Source organism: Conger conger, chromosome 16 (assembly GCF_963514075.1).
Source record: "Conger conger chromosome 16, fConCon1.1, whole genome shotgun sequence".
NCBI classification, from domain to species: domain Eukaryota; kingdom Metazoa; phylum Chordata; class Actinopteri; order Anguilliformes; family Congridae; genus Conger; species Conger conger.
The window spans coordinates 21,787,292-21,803,856 of record NC_083775.1 but is presented as its reverse complement, the minus strand read 5'-3'; the positions used below and the strand labels follow the sequence as shown (position 1 = coordinate 21,803,856).

The 16,565-nt window shown below is 44.5% G+C and overlaps 1 protein-coding gene across 1 annotated transcript; it reads left to right on the top strand.

The window, feature by feature from the left end:
- Positions 1 to 1,390: 1,390 nt before the first annotated feature.
- Positions 1,391 to 16,017, top strand: LOC133114563 (ras-related protein Rab-40C). Its single transcript, XM_061224059.1, has 8 exons — positions 1,391 to 1,474; positions 2,055 to 2,227; positions 2,634 to 2,946; positions 8,299 to 8,359; positions 9,502 to 9,562; positions 11,264 to 11,341; positions 12,512 to 12,734; positions 13,403 to 16,017. Exons 3-8 carry the CDS (start codon positions 2,793 to 2,795, stop codon positions 13,675 to 13,677), a joined length of 852 nt encoding a protein of 283 aa, XP_061080043.1. The 5' UTR covers positions 1,391 to 1,474; positions 2,055 to 2,227; positions 2,634 to 2,792; the 3' UTR covers positions 13,678 to 16,017.
- The last annotated feature ends 548 nt before the right edge of the window (positions 16,018 to 16,565 follow it).

The following is a 16,565-nucleotide window of genomic DNA, read 5'->3' as shown; positions in this document are numbered from 1 at the left end:
AACATTGAACATAATCTCTTCACATCTACAACAACAAACCTTGATACCAAGCCCACTTCATGGGAGGGGTCACTAGAAACAAATAAGTTGTCTTAGTCTTAGAAATAAAGGTAGCCTACAGTGGAGGTTTTCCAAATGTACCCTGGATGTACAATAGTGTTTATATATTATATATTAATATATTATCTCTTTTTATACTAATAAGCAGGCCTACACATTACAAGCAAAAATATACAAGTGAATTATAGGCAGAATCTGCTATTCTTAAACTGTAATCCTTGGGGTATTCACGGCCTCCCTCACCATCTTCCTTCAGTATGTGGGGATAATATGCACTTGTGTCCTCTTCCTGACAATTTTTCAACCATTCCATATGTTTTAGGCCTTTTTATTTTGGCCCTTACAGTGCAAAGTGGTATGTTTAACCATTTATTTATTGACATTTATATTTACATTTTAGTCATTTGGCAGAACTGTATTGCCAATTTCACATTGTTTTAATTTGCTATCATTGTTAGGGGTGCCAATAATTTTGGCACCTGTGGTTTTCATTAAAAAAAATTGTGATTGCTAAATAAAAAGCATAGAAACAATGCATTGGCATAATATTATATAGTTTTCCCATATGTGTAACATATAGATCATTGTCCAGATTGTTTATTATATGCCATTTTTATTAAGGTGCTTTTTTATACTTCTGCAAGCTAGAGCAAAATGTATTATAGTCATCCCAGGTCTCCCCTATTTGAGTTTTATTTTGCTCGAGTGGCACAAAAAAAACACAAAGTTGGTTTACCAGATAAGATGATCTGTTAAAAATTGTAGCACCCTGATGGAAGCCTATTGGCTAAAATAATCATGTCTGTGCTTGTAAAGGGTTTGTATTCATCTGAGCCTTATAGTATTGTGCGGTTTTTGCCCCCTTTATACACTACATTTCTTGATTTAGTTATGGAAAATGGGTCTATTGCGACAGCTATAGGGTGTGTGTCATACTTCTGCCTGGTAAAACAAGTTTTGCACGAGCAACACCCAAACAAATTGCATAAACGGATCAACTTCTATAGTCATAAACTTGCATCTTATCAAGATAATCCTAGAAGAAAAGAAAATCACTTTCAGTTTGCTATTGTCTCGGTGTTCACGCCACTTGACATGTACTTAAATGACACCTCGCGATGGTGCTTTATCTTGAAAAAAGGTTCAAGAAAAACCGAGCAGTACCTCCTTTGAACTGGTGTTGCCTCTTCAAATTTCGCAAATACATTCAACTCCACTCACATGTGATGGCAGTTGAGATAACAAAGTGTGTTTCAAACCAATCAGAAGAAATATATGATCTATTAACCAATTGAAAAGGAGGAAGGTGGGCTTTGCGTTTGGGGGGTGGACACTGTGAGTGCGTCGTGTCTGACAGATCTGCCTGAATATGGATAACGAACAGGACGCGAGCACAAGCTGCTCGAACTGATATGTACGTATATTTCTGGTTCGGGTTTGATTTCAGAACGCAAGCTAGTTGGCAGTGGTATACTTCTGGGGAAGGATTGTTTGGTCCTTCAGTTCACGATCGAATTTAGTTTAGATGCATGCCATGTTCGTAAGTTCGTAAGCTTTGTTGTTTAGGGCCCGACCGGATTCGTACCTTGGACTAAGTAGTGATAGCTAACGGCACCCATGTTTTTGTCTTCCAAACAGATATGACCGGAGCACAGAAAGTACGTAGTTAGACATTTGGTTTGATCTGGACAACGATATAGCGAATTGCATCTGTATTTTAGCTAGCCCAATAATGTTAGCCAGTTGGTATGCTTGCTAGTGAAGTCTCCCCTCTTGTCCTGTGAGGCAAAGCAATCGTTGTCTTGTTGATTGTTAGCTAGCTGCTAACTGCTAAGTTATTGTTGCTTGTTTTAACAAGACTTGCAAACTAATCAGCTTGGGCTGTCTGTGGTGTAGCGGCAGGCTAACCTTAAATAAACGTTTTCACGGTTGTGTATGACCGCGGTCCTTGGGACACTTGAAACGTTCCTGAAAGACTTCCTTTGTGTTGACAGCGCGGACCCGCACGAGAACAATGAAGCATCAGACGTAGCTGAGGCGAGAAGGAGAGCATCATCGACTCACGAAGAAAAAACAACAACAAAAAAAAGATGTGTTTTTCTTCCCGTGGGACTGAGCTTCTGACGGATTGCGCCACGCTTTTCATACCCAAGCTGTCTGTTAGGCGGTAATTATGCATCTTAAATTGAAGTTGTGCTCAAATCTTTAACAGATGTTGGGCTCAGAAGAAAAGGGCTGCAGTTCCATCATTAAAACTTGCTTGTTGGCAATCTGTTTGTTTATAAAGTCGGTAGGCTAATTAATAAGTTGATTAGCCAGCTTCGATTGAGTGTGTATGTGTTTAGTTAAGTTGGCTCTTTGTTAGTCATAGCTACCACCGTAATTATTTTGTTCCTTTTGTTTCCGTTTTTTAACTTGCACCTCCGAGTTGTTCAGTTGTGCTCATTTTTATTGTCAATATAATGTAAGCACTTTGCAAATCAAAGCCAATTTCATCACACGTTTAGAATGTTTTGGAGCATGCAGAGCCTTCATAGAATAATTTGATGGTTCCCAATAATTTTGATTTTGAGGACGTACAGAAGAGGACATCTTGACCTTGCATGCCTGCTCACTTGGCCGAAAAAGTATCCGCAGTAAACTGTCACTGCTCTGGGAGGCGACAGCTAGGAGCGGTGCACCCGTGGGACCAGCTGAGGACGCCCGAGCCTCTTGTGTCACATTGAGTTCCAATGCGAGGAACGATGGGGACTCAGGGTAGCCCCGTCAAGAGCTATGACTACCTCCTTAAATTCCTGCTTGTGGGAGACAGTGACGTGGGGAAAGGCGAGATCTTGGACAGTTTGCAAGATGGATCGGCAGAGTCGCCCTATGCCTACAGCAGCGGTGAGTGTGACGTGCATACATGTGTAAGAGCTGGTCATAGAGCTGGTCATAGAGCTGGTCTAGCTGGGTATGCACCTGTCAACCAGCTAAACCATGTCGAGCTGGGAGCTGGTCTGAACTGGTCAACCAGCATGGCCAAGCTGGTCATAAAGCTGGTCTAGCTGGGTATTGTCTTGTCAACCAGCTACCAGCTGTTTCAAAACCTAGCTTGTGCTGTTTTTTTGTTTTTTTTTCAGCACAATTTTCACAAACCTAGGCTACATGTTTTCAGTTTTCTTTGAAGGTACAATTTTACCTATTATATTGCTGGTATACAGTATATTAACTGTTGCATATTGTATATATGAGTGTTGCATATTGGTTTAATGCTAGTAAAGTATTGATTATGTATCATAATTCAGGAAGATAACCTGATACGATTACAGTCTACCATAATTGTCTTTGGTAGAAGATTTGCAGAGATCTTGTAGACTTAATGCAGGGATATTGGCGATGACTGCCGGGTCATCCATGTGTGCTATTGTGCTATTTATGTTATGCTATTTAGAGAGTTTAGAGTGGCTGAGCCACTTTTCTTTAAAATAATACTATCTCATTTAAATTACCGCCACTCTGTGATGAGAGATAAAGATCTGTGACCTCCATGGGAAGTTGGATATTTCCCCTCAAGTTGCCAGCTGGTTTTTCATAATGTTTCCATCAGTGCTTTTAGGGAACCAGTATAGTGAAACAGAAGCATGGTAAACATAAGTCTGTCAAAGCAGCAGTAATTGACATTGTAATAACTGGCTCCGTTTCCATGCTGACTTTAACAGTTGGGCCAGCTTTGGGGATAGGCTATGTGTATATTTATATGAGTTTATTTCTACACAAACACACACTCAGTTTCATATGACCCCTACATATGGTCTCATTTGGATAGACTAATTGCATTTTTATTTGTATTTAGGAATTTTAAAATGGAATCTAAATAACTGCTAATATGATTTTATTTTTTCCTCCCATTGTTTCTTGTTGCAAAGACAACATTTTGAAGGCAAATTTTTTTTTTTTGATGTTCGTGGGCGGGGGGCTCTGATCTAGTATTTTCTGCTATCTGCCCAGGCTTCTTTAGCTGGCCTGTTGTCCTCTTTATCTGTGAACTGAACATGACAGGTTGCTCGCCACATCGCCCGTGGGCTGTCACCAATTGAACTGCCATGCTCCATCACTGATTTGCTTGAAGGAGCAAAGACCACCATAACCCATATCGCTGTTAGTTTAGCAGTAATTGATCAAACTGCCACATCTGCTAATACGTTCCGCTGTTTCCCACCCCAATCCATGTGCATTCCTTTGTTATGACCGGGCATATAATTGAGTTTTGCTGGATAAATGGGAGGGGAAATGTTGTTCCATTGAAGTGAATGGTATCTTCTACACCTTGTGTTACCAGCACAGACATTTTTCCCACAATGCAATCTTCCATCTTGGTTTTATTTCTACCATGCCTGGTTTTGACTGTCCAAGCCCAAAGCAGTGGCCATGTTTTACTTAGTCTTCCAGCAGTCAGGCTTGGCTACGCTGCTGGTTTCTCATAAATACTTTGGTCTTCAGATGTACAATTCATCACTGCCTGAAATGGCAAAACTATGAAACATTAAATAGAGCATAGAGCCTTTTTGGATCTGATCCAGTGAAAACACATCTCTCTGACAGTAGGCAGCAGATAATTGTAACTGTATTTGAAGCTGTCATGAAAAGCAGCTGGAAAAAGGTAGTTGGATATTAGGATATAAGTTGGATATAAGTAGGCTAATTGTTTCTTCTTCAGGATAAGACCTATTGTTGCCATGGAGATCAGAACACTTTGATGGGCAGATTGTGTTTTAAAGAACATTTGAAAGAGAATAAAAAAAAAAACATTATTTTTTCTTACAGAATTTCCTGATGTGGCTTCCTTTCTAGTTGAGAGAGCATAGTAATAGGCCTACATATTTGACAAGTACAACACAGAAGACTTGTGCATTAAAATGTAACTGGTCATCTCCTGTTTTCTTATCAACAAGAGTTCTCCAAGGCCATTGTTAGCTCAGGTGTGCAATCCTGGGTTCCTGGTTCCTGCAGACATAAATATCTACACACCCAAACATTAAAAGAAGATCTCAACTGAACTTGGTTCCAACTCAAATTATTGTTCTCAAGTAGATTGTATCCGATAACTTTCATATACATTTATTTATGGCTTCACACATAGAATGCCATAGAAATTGTCCAAGAGATGACCTATTGGAACAATGCTTGCAGCACATCCAATGCAATTGCAAGTACAGGGTATAGGCATGGGAAACAATGTGGAGAAACCGTACCCATGCACTGCTGCTCCTCCAAAATAGGATTTTCTGAGTGTGTGTCCATTGTCACCTGATGAAGGCCGTTGTGGTTGAAGCGTTGCCCTTTTGATTGAATGATAAAACTTCACCGTTAGGAGCCGCAACAATGTCCTTCTTTCCCCTCAGATCTGACAGGAGCACAGAGGACGAGACTTAATCAACACGTGAAGCGTAAAACGACTTCGCTCTTGAGGGGTTTTAAAAACCGCACCTTTGGCTGTTGAGATTTGCGGTTTTCCCGAAACACGGAGTGCTGGCGAAGCCCCAGAGATGCGAGCACTGAGACTGCGGCTGGAATTTGGGCTTCCTGTCCCCGCAGCCTGCATATTTCATCAGGGCAGGAGAACATTATAATGACGGGAACAGACCGTTCAGCTCATCCCGGCTCTGCGATCCTGCACGTATCTGCAGTGAGGACAGTCATCTTTTATGTGCTTGGCAGTCCTCATGGATTAAACTGAAGAATACGATGGCTTTACGTGCAGATAAAGATCTGTTCATTGAGACTTCCGTGAAATTTGATCGTTTATTGAGAGGGAAATGATCAACATTTCCCTCTCATGTTTTATAGCTTGTTTCCACGTTTATCATATTACGCTGTTTCACTGGCAGTTGGTTTTGTCGTTTTAAGGGTTTGCATTCTGTCAAGGCAACGTTTTGAGTTTGTTCCAGTTCCTCTGGGCCAGATGCAGTGTAGTCTAAACGCAAAGCTTTGCTGCCATTTTTGAATAGCAAAAATAGCATTGGGAGTGCCTGGAGTCAAAACGCTTCCATTTTATCCCCTTTTCAGCATACACTTCTGTCAGTCATGTTACATTTTTTTTTTTACATTTACATTTTTCTCATTTGGCAGACGCGTTTAATCCAAAGCGACTAACAAGTGCATAGGTTCTACCACAAGTCAAAGCATCACATCCAGAACTAGGAAAATACACATGTTGCTCTATAACCAATGAACAAAAGACATGTAAATTATTTCTACAGAATTTAAGAACAAAGTTCACTAAGATTAGATTGAATCTTATCCTCAGTCTCAAGAGCAGGAGATTGAAGAAATGCTATCTGGGGCAAGGGTTACATTAGGACAGTGCTGAAGAAGATATCTTATAATGATATTGCAGTGCTCTTAATTTTCGATAGCCATGTGGCATTGCCACATAGCCAGGGTGTAGTCGAGACTGCCCTTTGCTATCTGTCACAGACACTGATATGAGTGAACCACAACAACCTGGTCTTCGATTGACCTGGTTAGCCCCGCCAACTTTAGGGATCGTGAAGCCTCCCTCTCCCACCGCTTTGCTTGATTGCCTCAGAGTCTGTGTCGGCCCCCAGCCTCCAGCCTGTCCACCTCTCGGCTCCTCTCCAGCCGCTGCCCTGCGTGCGGTGCTGCTCAGAGGGGGTCTGCGGTGGCGGAACATCAGCTGGTAACTACGCCAACGGCCAGCGCCACGCGTCCCCACCAGCGGCAGCTGGCCCACCAATCGCGGAGTGACGCGGCCGAACGGGTCCGCCTCGCGGTGGCCGAGTGGGTCGGTGGATGGGAGAAGCGTGAAACGGGGTCTTTTTGAACCCCCTCCCCCCTCCGCCAGCGACAGGAACAGCTCCGTGATTAGCGTCACTCCTCCTCACAGCCGTGCCCCAGCGGGAAGGAGCGGGCGTCCGTCCTGGTTAATCTCGTTAGTGAAGGTGACTGATTGTGAAAGACGGGGGTGACAGGCCTGGCCTGTGCACCTGTCTGCACTCTCGTGGCTGTCCGTCATCTGAGAGCATGGTCAAAAAGCAGTCCAAAATAAAATTACTGAAGCCTGATTAGCACCCTTAAGAGCAGTAAAGCTGATACTTATTGTCAGTCAAGCAATATAACCAATCAAGAGTGGAAAAGTGTAGAGAAATGTGTTCAAATTGGTGAGTCAACAGTGATTTGTGATTGCTCCAGCCTTTCTGGCCTCTTTGAAGTCTCACACTTCTGTGACTCATGGATGGATGTGAGACATGTTGTGCCTTGACATTACTTGGTCATCACACAGGATAGATTACTACAAAGTAGTCTCCAAGAATTGATGCCTAGAACTTCAGAGAACCTGTCTTCTTTAAGTTATACACCCCTCTACGTTTGGTCTGAGGGAAAAAGCACAGCTGTAAAGAGAAGCCAGAATAATTAATATTCTACAGCATACTCTACAACATTAATTGTTATTCCACAACAATTAATGGGAACAAAGATCGGTATACTCTGGCTCTCCGGCACTGGAGTTATGCACCACTGAACCTGACGCTTTTCAAATTAATTAACTTCTTAAATTCTAATTAATTGCTCCACTGTGATTAGATTTCCGAATCAGGCAGTGAAGGAAAGGTAATATGGGATTGTCCAGTGAGCGAGGGCTCGTGACTACTGCCCCGCGTTGTGTTCCTTTCCTTACGCATTGAGGCTACGCGTCGCGCTGACCATCGCTTCCCGTTAGAGTGACGAGACGCCGGGGCGGAGAGATGGAGAGCTGAGTAACTGCGGTGACAGAGCGACACGGCATCGTCCTCAGGGCCGTTTCTCACGGCTGTAGCCCCGCGGCGTGATGCCGACCGGCACTGTGTCATCGCCATGACATGACCCCACTTTGGCCTCCCCTGCAAATGTGTTGACGCCCCGTTCCATCAAATATCCACGTGTCTGTCAAAGGAAGCCATTGCTCGAAACCGTGCTCATTCAGGCGCTAAACAGCAGCGACACAAATTGGCTTAAGTCAGGCCATCAAAAATTAGGAAATTAAGTTAAGAAACGACTGACGTGAAATTAATGCCGATACAAGACAAAAAAAAGGGTTTTCCTATTCCTCTTTTTTCCTGGAAGGCATGTATGAGTCATGCTTGGGAAGGGAACTGTGTGTTGCTAACAGACTGTGTGTTGGTTACCAACTGGATATTTGCAGTCGGTTCTGTTCCAGTTTCTTTTCCTGGCTCACTTGCCTTGGTTTGCTTCCAGGGATCGACTACAAAACCACCACGATCCTGCTGGATGGACGGAGAGTGAAGCTGGAGCTGTGGTGAGTGCATTAACACAGCCTGCGTCTCACACGTGCACCGCGCACTGCAAACAACTGCTACAGTACTGCGACACCACTGCTAATATCCATGGTACTGTGCTCCTGTAGGCTACTACACTTATACGGTACTGTGCTCCTGTACAGTACTAAACACTTATAACCTCTATGGTACTGCACTCCTGTATGCTACTAGTCAGTCATACAGTTTGGCTAACATCTATGGTACTGCACTCCTGTATGCTACTACTCACTCATACAGTTTGGCTAACATCTATGGTACTGCACTCCTGTATGCTACTACACAATCGGACATTACAGCTAACCTCTATGGCACTGCACTCCTATACACACCTGCTCTCAGTTTCCTACAGACCCTTTCACTACCGCACACCTGTATTGTACCACATATCTGTATGGCACTGTAGCAGAAATAGAAATAATACTCTTCATGGATAGTGCTTTGAACCAGTCCAGATCCTTTGCATTAGCAGATGGCCCCAAGAATCGTCCCCTGATGAATTCAAATTTTCTTAAAATCTAACTTTCACGACTGCGTCAGAATGTAAGAATAAAAAAATAATATAAACTGGGAGACATAGACATGGCACATGAGTCACTTGAAGAGGCAGGTTTGTCAAACGCAGGGCCAGGAATGAGGCCACCGAGGGCACAACAGATGCAGGGGATTATGGGTGTCGGTGTCTCCTGGCCCATAAGCAGATTAAGTGTAACATATGGGGGAGTAATGGAGGGATAATAGAAGTGCTGGCATTTGAGTGGGCCGGCCTGAGGGCGGGGGTTTACCAGTGAACGCTGGGAGTTTTGCTTCAGGGCCACAGCGAGGCCTGCTGTTCTTACCGCTGTTGATGAGAGAGCTCTCGTCACACGTTACGCACCCCGAACCAAACGCACGAGGCCCAGCCTCCCTCCCTGGCGAAATTTCTGTCTTTAATTACGTCACGTTATTTATTCTCTGAGCAGGCGGTCCAGTGCCAGGTGAGAATCGTGGTGTTTTTACATTGCTGGGTGTTTGCAGGAGTGAATGTGCGCCCATCTGGTTCAGGCCCCGCTCCACTGTGCTATCCTGCTGCCTAGCGACCGCTGTTCTGTCTGTCTTCCTTCATCCTCTGTCTGTCCTGCAGGGATACGTCAGGACAGGGCCGGTTCTGCACCATCTTCCGGTCCTACTCCAGGGGGGCGCAGGTAAGGGGGAGGGGGGGGTGTTACGATCATTGTTTCAGTTTGCACAAGAGCAGGCACAAGTTTTGTTTAAATTTTCGCTCCCAACTCGCTGATTTTGGATGGCCCCACTGTCTACTTGCATGCGTAAGTGTCACTTTTTGTGTTGTATATTTTCATATATGTATACACACTGTATGTGTTGTATAATAAGGAGCTTGAATTCCGTACCTTTTTTTTGGTTGACTGATCAGTCCGTGATCACTCTGAGGTTCTCGACTCAGGAGGCAGGTACTTAGCTTGGTTGACCGATGAAATAGCATGAGATTGTGGAGAAATGAAGCTACAGCTATCCACTGCTACAAAGACCTATTCTCTGCAACTGACTGCTAGCTGTCAAATGTGCCTTCTTCCAGAGGAGTCTGCCTGTTACCATCAGCCCTCTGGCTGCCTTACTGTATGTCATTTATTTTAATAAGGTGTCATATCTGCACTTCAGTGTGTCCACATTCAGCTTCAACAGGCAGCTCTGTGGGATATAGATATAAATAAAACAGGCGCGTATCTGCCCAGGGGAGCGTACAGTGTTATTCTCAGTTATTATCCTTCCGTCCTTCGGTCAGTGCTTTCTGTTCTTGCTGAGGGTCTCACAAAGATGCCCTGGAAAGATGTTTTAAATTCACAGCCCAGGAGCTACAAGACACAGGATGACAACAGAGTGAAGGAGAACACAGCTGAGAAAGTGCTAGAACATTAGCAAACGACTGTCTTACTGAGATTCAGATTTCTCTCATTGTCCATTTTCATGGAAGTTCCTTTTGTAGGCATTAGTGCACATACTATGTCCTGTAATAATTATCCTCTACAACAAAACATCAAGACATCGGCAAAGTAATTACAGTGTTGAGCTATATAAGTAACGCGAAGCAAGCAATTAATACGTAGTATATGAAACATAATAATCTTAACTTTCTGTAGATATTGTTTGCTATGACATTTTTATTGTTCTGCTTCAATTGGGTTAAATGGAATAAGCTTGACTAACTACATTGTGGTGTGTTTAGACAGTCATAATTATTACAGGTAGAAAAGGTTGAGAACCACTGCTTTTCAGCGCAATATGTATAGTGTGTGTACACCTCCAGCCTAATAATGTGCTATAAGAACAGCAGAACCTCATTATAGAGTTCATGTTGTGCCAGATAATGACCCTTAGGAGAAACGCCTTGCATCATAATGGCGTAGCACATAGAGAATGACAATGAGCTGGATTTGCACTGTGTCAGATTTCACTGAGAGGGGGTGGAATGAGCAGATGCTGGGGTGGGGGCTTCAGGTCAATTAGCTGCTGAGTTTTCGGAAATGAAATTGGCTGAGAAAGATCCCACAGAGCTGGCTGGTGACCTCTGGCCCTCAGGGAATTCAAGGTCAGCTTTCTCAGTGGATCGGTTAATTAGATATAGAGTGTTGTCTAGGTTTACCTGTGTTTCATTGGACGGGAGCTGTAATTGGTCTTGTGTAATGTTTAGCCTCTGGGAAGAGGTGGCTGTCAGTCATGGAGACTGATGTTGTAGGGGGCGGGTCTTCACATTTGTGCTTTCCTTATGTGTTTTATTATTATTATTATTATTATAAATCCCTGTTGCTAGCCATGAGAGTGATGTCAGAATTAGCAGTAATGTCACAGCTGCCGCACGAGACGGGTCTTTATGTGTGTCTCCACAGGGAATTCTGCTGGTGTATGACATCACCAACCGCTGGTCCTTCGATGGAATCGATCGGTGGATCCGGGAGATTGATGAGGTGAGGAGGAAGGCCCTCGTTGAGGAGGTGGTTTCCTCAGCCTGGAAGGGGCCATGCCTGGGGGGCTCCAGCTCTGTCGTAGTGGAGATGTTCTTTATGTATTTATCTCTCTGCGCGTGGAAGGGCTCACGCCTCAGGGCTGGGGAGATGAAGACAGATGTGATGAGGGTCACTCAAGGCCCTAGTGCCATTCCCCACCCCCACTGTCAGGGTCTGCACACCTGCAGTGTGCACACTTACACACACATACACACATACACACACACACATACACACACACACACACACACAATTACTAATGCATACACACACACACACTAGTATACACACACACAGACACACTCACACACAATTACTAATGCATACATACACACACACACACATACACACACACACACACACACACACACAGACAGACAGACACACTCACACACACAATTACTAATGCATACACACACACGCATACACAGACACACACACACACACATACACACTCTTAATTACAAGGGCATACACACACAACCAACCCAATAAATATACACCATTCATACGTGCACACACTCCATTACAAACACACACACACACACACACACACACACACAAAGAAATATACATCACTCATACAGATTCTCACTCGTCTACGTTTACTCATAAACAGACACACACAGCCATGTCCTCAGGAGTATTGTGCCTCAGACGGGCTCTGTCCCCCAGATGGGCTCTGTCCCCGTTTGCCTTTGCCCCCGGGGTCCTGTTCTAAAACTGCTGAAGGCCCCAAATGGCCCCTAAATCAGCCCCTCGCTGAAAGGCCTGATGGCCCCTCCTGCAGAGTGTCTGCCTCCCAGTGCTGTACTACATTCAGTACGCTGAGAGGGAGAGACAGAGGGAGCGATAGAGGGGGTGAGTGGGGTGCAGAGAGACAATGGGAGATGTAAATTACTCTCCCGACTCTTTTTGGGAAAGTTCTCATTGCTGAGAAACACAGTTTTCCTCAACCCAATCTCTTTAAATGGACAGAGGTATTTGAGGTATTTCTTCCTGTGCTGGTTGTGATGTTAGTAAAGCTTGAACTGAAGAAGCAGAAAGCGGGGGGGGATAGAGGAGTGGCGGTTGGAAGCAGAAGCTGTGAGGTCCATGGCTGATGTCTGCTCCCTCTGCTCCCTGCTCCAGCACGCTCCCGGCGTGCCGCGGATCCTGGTGGGGAACCGGCTGCACCTGGCCTTCAAGCGGCAGGTGCCCACGGAGCAGGCGCGCGCGTACGCCGAGAAGAACGGCATGACCTTCTTCGAGGTCAGCCCCCTCTGCAACTTCAACGTCATCGAGTCCTTCACCGAGCTGTCCCGCATCGTGCTCATGAGACACGGCATGGAGAAGTTCTGGAAACCCAACCGAGGTGAGAGACTGAGTGAGAGGGTGACTGATGCTCAAATATTCCCACTTCCTAAATGCTGGCAGGTGTTAATGGTGTTTCTTCATGTAATTTGCATCACGCAAGTTTTTTACCCTCCCACCGTTCTGTTGGTGTACTTTCATTATGGAGTTGTTGACTGGTTGTTGACAGGTTGCTTGGTTCATTGGTTGCCCTGGGCCTCAGGTCACATTTACCGTAGGTTTTCAAGTTGAGTGAACTATATCAAGTCAATACAGAAGTAGCATCAGCAACAAAAATGCGCATTCGCCCAACAGAAAAGTATTTATGGTCTTTCTAAATGTATTCTGCACCACCATCTAGTGGTGTAGAAGAAAATTTCAACCTGTTTATGATCATTCCGCGAATAATCTATTGGCCCTTGTGCCTTACAAGGCACTTTAACACACTCTTGATTTCATCTGTTTGGTCTTTCTGTCCAGTTTGGAGAGAGCTAACAGTTAATGAGGGCTAGAAAGAGAAAATTGAGGCACATCAAAACACCAAAACCCTGTATAAATCAAGCCATATCAAATGTGTTCAAATAACGAAGGCATTTATAAAGCATTTCCCTAAATATGTGTTGCAACATGCAACACCGGACACCGGACCATTGCTGACAATGTCAATGTGTGTGTGTGTGTCTCTCTCAGTGTTCAGCCTGCAGGACCTGTGTTGCCGGGCGATAGTCTCCTGTACACCAGTGCACCTGATTGACAAGCTGCCCCTCCCTGTAGCCATAAAGAGCCATCTCAAGTCCTTCTCCATGGCCAATGGCATGAATGCAGTCATGATGCACGGCCGCTCCTATTCGCTGGCCAACGCTGCGGGGGGGAGCAAGGGCAACAGCCTGAAGCGCTCCAAATCCATCCGGCCCCCGCAGAGCCCCCCGCAGAACTGCACCAGGAACAACTGCAAGATCTCTTAGCGCATGGGGCCGCGGAAACGCCCGGCTAGGGGGTGGTCGGTTCGGCTCACAGAAGATAGTGAAGTCGCCTCAAACTCCACAGAGCTCCGCGTCTTCCCAAGGGGCTGCCTTGCTCCCCGACCGCTGCCTGATCCCAGGTCAGCGGTCAGTGCTGTGAACCTGCATGTGACGAGCCCAAGAACTGACCCCAGATCTGCGTGGAGCAGCAAGACGGTTTGCCCACATTGGGAAGAGGGGGCGGGGTGTCTGAACTGATTGGACAGACTCTGTCCGCCAAGCTCCGCCTTCTACATTCCGCGGCCATGTTTCTCTGTTCTCAGACCACACTAAAGTTGTTTTGATGTATATATTTGGTTATTTAACAAATGTGACATGGAAAGAACACGCAAGGTGGTATGGTTTGTTTTTAGTTGTTTATTTTACGTACTTTTTTTTTTTGCTCATAGTGTCAGTGTTTTTGCACTGAATGTCATTGCCACCTCATCCCCGTGATAGTTTGAAACACTCGGCCATTTTGTTGAAACGGAAAGTACTAAAGCAGCAACAACATCCTTCACCTCTGCCTGCTTCTGATTCTGCCCTGCCTGTTTTCATTCACCCTGGAAACTCTGGAAAATTCTCCAGGGAAAAAGACATGTTGACAGATAACACTTTAAATGCTGCAGTTCAGAACTTACTCAGTCCTGTACCCAGGGTTGTGTCTGAGCTGATAGCATGTTATCGCCATCCTTCCGCCCTTCCTGGAGACAACTTTCTCCCTTTCTCCTCTCCCCTCTCCACTGCTACCTCTCGTGCTCTCTCCCTCGTTCTCTTCATCTTTCTCTTCACAGTCATGTTTTTGCGCTCATTGGTCAATGTCTTGGTGTACCGTAATTAATTTATCTTTTTTCCCTATTATGAAGCTATTTCCTGTACAGGACATGACCATATTGATTTGATAAGGTTGGCCTTTTAATTAGGGACACTACAGGAGTGAGGGTAGAGTCAGTCTGTCAGAAAACTCCCAATAGGTGGAGCTCCTGTGTGCTGTCTTCTGCTGCCTTCAGCCAATCAAATGCCCTTGGTAGCAAAACACTAGAGGTCAGTCATAGCACACGGTGGCTCCAGCCATTTCATGAACCCTTACTCCCCCCATCTCGACTCTCCCGACATTGCTGAGAAACGCAGTTTTCCTCAACCCCATCTCTTCATTTCACAAGCCTTAGAAACACTGCTGTTCTGTCCGCGTTCCTGCCATTTGCAGGCGCGTTGACTTGCGTTTATTTTCCGTTCGCATGTTCTCAGAACACTGAGCTGGACTTCATGGCCACGCTTCTGCCCTCGCTGCCACTCTTTATCTGCTGCCCACCTGTGCCAAATGCGTAACGGCTGCGACTACTCTCCAGCTACCTCTCCCTGTGTTCAGCAGTGTGCTGTGCTGTGACAGGCACAGGAGCTTACCTGTCAGGACTGTAGACTCCAGGGTTTTTTTTTGTTTTGTTTTGTTTTGGGGTTTTTTTGTTTTGTTTTGGTTTGTTTTGTTTTGGGTTTTTTTGCTACTGTGAATTACAGTGAAATAGTTTTTTTATTTTTTTATTTTTTATTTTTAAATGCACCTGATTTAGATTTGAATATGTGTGGTGTATGTTGAGAACAGGATGTGTGTGGAAAGTGTGCCAAAGTTTGCCAGAGTGGGATCATTGAGAAGCAGAGCAACAAGAAGTCTGATAAGCACAATAGAGAAGATTGCCTACAGCTCCTGTCAAAATTATGATGGTGACTTATGATTGACAGCTCCCCCTGCCTTGTACAGGTATACACCAGTTTTTAAATGTGATAATGTTTCTTATAATGTTCCAGTAGTTGGCAAATGATAGAACTGATTGGCAGTCAATTGAGTTGTAAGTAGGACAGCAACAGAAATAATGATTACCTGAGTCAATGAGGAGAGGATCAGGATGAACTTTACCGGGGAATGGAGTGACATGATAAGATGGTCACAAGACTGGCACAACACCCAACCTCTACCCCGTCTTATTTATTTTATTTTTGGGTTGTAGAAACAAACTCCACTCTCGCCCCTTTCCTGATTTAGCCTTTTTTCCCCCTCATCATATACAGGAAACACATTTTTCAACAATGTATCCATCGGCCAGAAAATAAGACTTTGATGGTCTGTTCTGTCAGTCGAAAAATTTTAAAATGCATTTTATTGAATACATTCCAAATTACTTTTAAAAAACTTCGATAGATAGATATAAATACAAATATAGCTAGTTGTCTACAAATATCTTTCTCAAAAGCCTAAAACGCTTAATGTTCGCAAACCACTTAGAATGATACAAATGAACACATTTTAAAAATATTAATGTTAATTAATGTTAATGTAAATGTTAAAATTGCCTTGGCAAAGGTATACAGGTGGGGTGGGGTGGGGTGGGGGGGGGGGTTGTCAATCATAAGCGATCAATTACATTTTTCACAAGCGCTGTAGGTTATCTCCCCTCATAACTGAAATATAAATATGTAAAATAATGAACAAAACCAACGTTAGTGGCATGTAGACGTTGCAACTGGGGGGGGGCTTAATTACGCACTTAACCACAGGCCTACAGGCAGCCAGCAACTGTCAGCTGGTGTACAGCACTTTCATTCCTGCAGTCAACCAGGCCTTGACGCATTCACTGCTAAACAGTTTTTTTAGTTTTTTGCTCTTTTAAAAAAAAAAAAAAAAACCTTTCAGTTAAGCAACATCCTTTGTAGCAGTAGTTGACTGTCAGCAAACCGCAGTCATTCGCTCTCAATTGCCCCCGTCCCCATCCCCAGACCCTTTGTAAATCTCAGGGACTAAGGCTCCACCCCCGTAGCAAGACCCAGCCAATGTAGCCTGTTTGCCTGGGCCTGAGCTG